This window comes from Egretta garzetta, unplaced genomic scaffold, assembly GCF_000687185.1.
Source record: "Egretta garzetta isolate BGI_Z169 unplaced genomic scaffold, ASM68718v1 scaffold14, whole genome shotgun sequence".
NCBI lineage: Eukaryota > Metazoa > Chordata > Aves > Pelecaniformes > Ardeidae > Egretta > Egretta garzetta.
The window spans coordinates 781632-787818 of NW_009259588.1; the positions used below are offsets into that span (position 1 = coordinate 781632).

The 6187-nt window shown below is 45.6% G+C and overlaps 1 protein-coding gene across 3 annotated transcripts in view; it reads right to left on the reverse strand.

Annotated features, from left to right (window-relative positions):
• Nucleotides 1-627: 627 nt before the first annotated feature.
• The window catches only part of LOC104125468 (probable 2-ketogluconate reductase), a 6428-nt gene continuing 868 nt past the window's right edge, over nucleotides 628-6187 (reverse strand). Inside the window, exons 1-6 of one of the 3 annotated variants that reach the window (XM_009637917.2) lie at nucleotides 6085-6176; nucleotides 5184-5568; nucleotides 4055-4226; nucleotides 2572-2750; nucleotides 1927-2023; nucleotides 628-1554 (exon numbers count right to left, since the gene is read on the reverse strand). In XM_009637917.2, the coding sequence (XP_009636212.1) occupies nucleotides 1386-1554; nucleotides 1927-2023; nucleotides 2572-2750; nucleotides 4055-4226; nucleotides 5184-5565 (999 nt within the window). In that variant the 5' untranslated portion in view covers nucleotides 5566-5568; nucleotides 6085-6176 and the 3' untranslated portion in view covers nucleotides 628-1385. Of the gene's footprint in view, nucleotides 1555-1926; nucleotides 2024-2571; nucleotides 2751-4054; nucleotides 4227-5183; nucleotides 5569-6057; nucleotides 6177-6187 lie in introns of those variants that run through there. The other 2 variants (XM_035893489.1, XM_035893490.1) reach the window with 2 other exon arrangements.

Genomic DNA, 6187 nt, shown 5'->3' on the forward strand with positions numbered 1-6187 from the left:
GGGAGGAGGAGCCCGAGCTGCCCCCGGGCACAGGCGAGCCTCGGGGCCCGAGCTGGGGCAAAACTCGTACAAGCAGAGGGCCAAGGCCCGTGCGTGCCTAGCGCTGCACGGGCTCTGTTACGTGGGGACAGAAGTTATCTGGGAAGCGAAGATAAACCCGGCTGCTGCGTTCCCATTAAAGGGATGGCCCCACAAAGGCCTTGCAAACTGTTCCCCGAAAATAAGCACTGCTGACGGAGCATCAGGAACAGCCAGTCCGACACACCAACCGCAGTCTGCTACGCCGTGTAATTCACCGGTGGCGCTACAATATGACTTAAATGTCATAGAATCATTTAGGTTGGAAAAGACCTTTAAGATCATCAAGTCTAACCGTAAACCCAACACTGCCAAGTTCACCACTAAACCATGTCCCTAAGCACCATATCTGCACATCTTTTAAGTACCTCCAGGGATGGGGACTCGACCACTTCCCTGGGCAGCCCCTTCCAGTGCTGGACAGCCCTTTCTGTGGAAAAATTTTTTCTAATGTCCAACCTAAACCTCCCCTTCAATTCGGTGTTACAGTGATGGGCAATTTTAAAAGGATGTGAGCAAAATAAATGAAACCAATGCAAGATGTTATAAATTGCGACCACAACGGATCATAATCCAATTAAAATTTTATTAATTATAGCAAGTAGAATATGAGCAAATACAGCGCTGGACGGCAGGGGAGTCTGCGCTCCGCCAACTGCCGTACTGAGCAGTTCAATCAGTCTATTTTTATACACCTTTACTTCCCTGTTCAATGAAGTACTGGAGGTACTCTGCGCATGCCCCAGTTGTTGTTAGGGGGTCGTTTTCTGCCTCCTGGTGGTCGTTGAGGCCGAAGTAAGAAGTCTTCCTCCTTTGTCCCATAGTTGACTGACCCCTCACTCATATGTCCTTATATGGGGTTGTCTGTCCTGTTCTTGTCGGTTCTTGAACATCTGGCGGTTGTCTTTGCACAAACGGTATCTGGTTCAGTTAGTGTAAGCAGTTTCATATCCTCTGTTGCCTAACCTCTACATTGAGCAAAGCCTAACCTCTACATTGAGCAAATCTTAACCTCTACATTGAGCAAATCTTAATAATTGGGCTTAACATAGATCTTAATAATTGAGCTTAACATAGATCTTAATAAACAATACCCTAGTCCATAGTTTCTCACAAAGACTATCACTCTTGAGATTTTCATTGGCATTTGTGACAAAATACTGCAGTTTTCCATCCAGAATCACTTTCGGGTTATTTAAATAAATTAAACCTATGCATTATGTGTCTTATCACACCTGGGATAGTTACATGAAGGGTGATCAAATTACTGTTTCCTCACACCAGGATAAACACTAATGGCATTAACATTAAGTGCAGGCTGCTTCACAGAATACTTCATTAGGGATAGGGAGACCTGTAAGACCCGCTTGTATGCTTTCCGTCATGTTTTCCATCATAAGGCGGCGTGTCTTTGTGGTGGCACTTCCAATGTGAGGAGTTATTATAACGTTCTTCAGCTTTAACAAAGTGTGATCCCTGGGAAAGGAAAAGAAATACTGAGCTCGTCACTCACAGAGCATTCATCTGTTATTTCATTACCTGAAGGGAGCCAGGGAAATATTTAAAATAATAATTAAAAATAAAAACTAATTGGACGACCCAAGCATACTCAGAGGAGTTCAGGCTGCTGCCTAGCTTTCAGGGTTTTTATGCGACAAATCCTCCAAATGAGTCAGTGTGAGTTTTGTTTGGCTAGGACAGAAGGATCAGGGACGTCATTTCAGTAGGCACTAGTGCACATACACCAGGTACTCCTACTAACGAAATTATGTAACTTCTCACAAACTTGTACTTAGCTTGAACCACAGACATATACTCATTTATATTTACCTTAAGTACATGTCCTACCTTGGCAACGGTTCAGGATATGTCACATCCAGAGCAGCTGCCTTAATAACTTTGTTTTGAAGGGCTTCCACCAAAGCATCCTGATCCACAACCAGACCTGGGTTACAGTAAGAAGGATACTCTTATGTTCACATTCTGTGCTGTTCTCTCGCCATCCTTTTGGGCATGGGGGCCAAGAGAACGGCAGGGCTTAGTGACGTTCACAAAGCCAGAGCTGCAGCAGAGCAGGCGATGAAGCGGGAGGAGGAAGCTTGGGCGCGTGCATCAGAGTTGGACAGTCAGGAATTTTAAAGGGCAGTGCGTAGCACCATAAAACAAAGTACAGTGCCGGACTTCAGAGTGGGCTGTGCCACCCTGATGTATGTTAGCAACAACACTGCACTAAACAAACAGCGTAAGAGATTATACAGATATACATGGCCTTCTAACACTCCAAGGTCACTAATGCTTTAGAGGCCTGCTTGCTCATAATTATGGAAATGCTTAAATGTTTTGCTGAGGTATGACCACGGACATCTAAATAATCCGGTAATCAGAGAATTTACTGAAAATTTCAGAGTGACAGACTCTATATTAGGGTTTGGTTTTCCCAGGACTATTTATGCCAGCAAACCATAATGCAGTTTTGTTTATTCTGCACCCTACCTCTGCTGATATTAATGAGAGTAGCTGTGGGTTTCATCAGCTCCAGCTCCCTCTTCCCAATCAGTTTATGCGTCTGTGGAGTCAGGTTCACAGACAGCAACACAAAATCTGACTGCTGGAGCAAATCATCTATCTTCTTACAGTAAATAGCTCTAACGGCACTTTCTTCTTCCTTGTTTCTGAGGGGAAAAACCCAAAATTAAACTCCAGTGGTCAGCAACAAGAGAAAGTTCAAATTAGAGAAAAGGTTTCTTAATTGTTTTCTTTGCTCCACCATGCAAAGCAGTTAGCCAGTTATCTGACTGAAACTCAGTAAAGAAAAATGTTAAGCTGCTTCCCACAATACCAAGTGCACGATACACAAATGTGCAGTACTGTGCCTGTGGGGATGGAAAGTAAGAAGTGAGTATCATGTAAATGCACTGAATAAATAATAAAATAAATGCATTTGTGTCACAGCTTCCTGTTGCAACAGGGATTCCTTTCCAACCCAAAAGCAAATCTGATGTTTGGCATGAACTCCCTTCCCTGCAAAAAGTAACTCATCTCAAAAGTACGGAGGAAACCCACAAGACAGGGCAGTAGTCTGCTTGCTGCGTGCATCAGCACCGGCTCACTCAAACTGCATGCTGTGGGACCCACCAGTGCATTCGATCCATATCAGGACAAGGTTGGGGCATGTACTGCCCAGCTCCCATCAGATTCTCACAAAAGAGAAGGGTGGGGTGAGCCTGATGGGACCCATGGCATCTTGTGAAGGGCACATACACCTCATCTAGAAGATAGCAAACAGGCTGGCAAGTCCGGCTCTTCATTATCAGCTGGCTCAGAAAGGAGGAGATGTCTCTGCCTGTGTCCCTGCCTCACCTAAGTCATGGGAGTTATGTCTGCCCTGACTATTTCTCCTTTCCCCAGCCTTTTGCAATGTCACCGACATGATGGGAAGGCCCAGGGAGCCCCAACTCACGGGGAGACCAGTGAGATGTCTCTCTCCCATTCCTTCCTGACTTTGTTTCTGTATAAATTGGGAAATTAATGACTGTTTTGAATCAAGTGTGTGTACTTTGCCACTTAAAACAAAGAGCCAATAATAAGGCAGCAACTTATTGTTATGGTCCTGAGGCACTACCAGCCTTGGCTGTCCCTGCCTGCGCCCTTGGGGCTTCCCCACACCCCAGGGCCCCACGGCAGCTCCCCCCGGGGCCGTCAGTCCCTGCCCCAGCAATGCCGCAGCAGGGCTGGTCTCCAGCTCCCCTCAGCCCCAGTCTGGGCTCACCTGATGATTTGGACTTTTGGGTGAACCTGGCCATGATCTGTGGCCCTCACTGCTTCCTGGCACAATATTTAATAACAACAGCCCAGCAAGCACATTATCCTATCCTAACACAGGGAAAACAGGAGAACAGTCTGACAGTGAAAGGTACAAATAATGTTTAAAAGCAGTGACAAAATAGACTTTCCATGGAGCTGCAACCAGCTTTACCTCTGATTCCTGTTGTGGTACAAAATCTTCATTTCAAAGGCTTTGGCTCTCTCGGCCACTTTGTAGCCAATTGTGCCCATTCCCACGATCCCCAGGGTCGCCCCAGAAACCTCAGCGCCCAGCCAGTTAGCGGGGAAATACTCCGTGTCAGGGGAGACTGCCATCTGATAGCCTTGGAGAGGGGAAAGGAAGGAAAAACATCATGCAAAGGATGTCCTGGCACCTGGTTACATTTTTCCCACTTGCTTTTTATCATAAGAGAAGGCAGGAGGAGAGGAGCAGTAACATAATCTTACTGTGTTTCTGGACAAGATGTGAATAACTCTGTGCTGTCAACATGACATCTGACACTGATTTCTTGCTGGGGGTGGAAACATATCCAGCCCCTCTTTGGCAGACAAGGAAGGTAAGGCCAAAGCAGCAGCCTCCCCTCGACGTGCATCACATACCTACCCATCGTCTCGCACACCTGCCTGTGGTGCAGATTATTGCGCCATTGAAATGCACCTCAGCAATGCAGCTTCTTACTCATGGTGGTTCACCAGCAGGGCTTATGAAACTGGCAGCGCCACGGATGCCACCTATATTGTAAATGCTGAATGGTGCAACTGATGAGTCAGTTGTCGCTCATCAAGACTTTCAGTCAGGCCAAAATAGGATTCCCAACTATCTTGCAGATACACCAAAGTTGGCAGGGAAAAGAAACAGAGAGCATGGTGGACAGATTTCTGGACAGCTTGTTCGTAATGACTCAGATACATGTCAGCTTGGAATAAAAGGTTTCAAGCCTCCTTGAAAACATCTCCTTTTAATCCCCTTTTCTTAAAACTTGAAAAGCAAGACTGCAGCGAACAAGTAGAACGAATAAGTGGCTATGGGCTGAGGGAGAAGAGGCCTGAATATAGGGCTGTCTGAAGAAGGTATGCATCTCCCTTGCTGCCGCGCCTGTTTGGAAATCTGCCTGCAAGTTATTGTCAACATGACAGATTTGTCTTAGCTCTTTCCTCATCTCTGTATTTTCCTGTATTTCTGCTTTTAAGCTTACCTTTGCACCAGCACACACTTTCTAACTGCGTGTTTTGAAGAGCCACCTTTCCTATAAGAAGACTAAAACCATTTCAGCCATTACCTTCCATGAGTCTCCTGGAAGATGCCAGCATCAAAGCCATCCCAAAGTCTGCAGTGTCGGTGGAAACAACAAATGGAGTGTTGGACACTTTGACACCATAGCTGGAGAGGAGGTTCAGGTCCAGGTTATCTATCCCCACTCCAGCATTTGCAACTATCTTCAAGTTAGGCAAGCTCTGGAGCAGCTCTTCATTAATAACTGGTTTGTGATACCATATATAAATAGCTCTGATCTTTCTGCCGAGAGATTTCTTGTTTTCAAGATATTCTTTCATGGTGATGAGATGAAAATGTTTCTCCAGAAATTCAACATGGTCTTCATATACTCCATGCTTCCCTCCTACACAGTCAATGAGCACGTAAGGCAGTTCCTGACCCTCCATGCCCTACAAAAGAAAAGAGAAACCAAAAGGACATATCCTTAAGTGACCCGTTATACCTTTTTAAAAAAACAGGAATTGATTGGCTCCATTACACACAGTTTTCCCACTTGATGACAGAGTTAGCTGAAGATACTCACTCCCACACCCAGAACATTTCTTGTGTTCTTCCCGTGTGGTTCAGTTTTTATACGATCTTATTAATAAGACAAGAAAGCGTTGTTTCTGGCATACCAGCTATGCTAACTCATAAACAAAAGAGCTACCAGATGTTACTCCCGTTCAGTATTTAAAGACCAAAGCCTTGATAAATTTAAGAATGCGGCCATGTGAGCAGAAGGGTGTCCTTCAGCCCCAAAGTTCAGCCTTTGATTACCACCTGTGCAACCACATTAACTAACGATCATGGACGAGGTTATCTTGGGAAAAGTCTTGTTTAATAAAGTCTTGTTTATAACAGAGCTATAATTTGTCAACCGCGAGCTTTGGAGTTACCAGTTTACTTCCCGAACGTGGATTTACCCTTTCTTCCCCTCGGTCTTCCTTCAAGTGCCCCGACGACCGGTCCGGCTCTGCCGACGCTGGGAAGAGCCGGGTCTGTTATCGCAGGTTCAGAACGGGACCC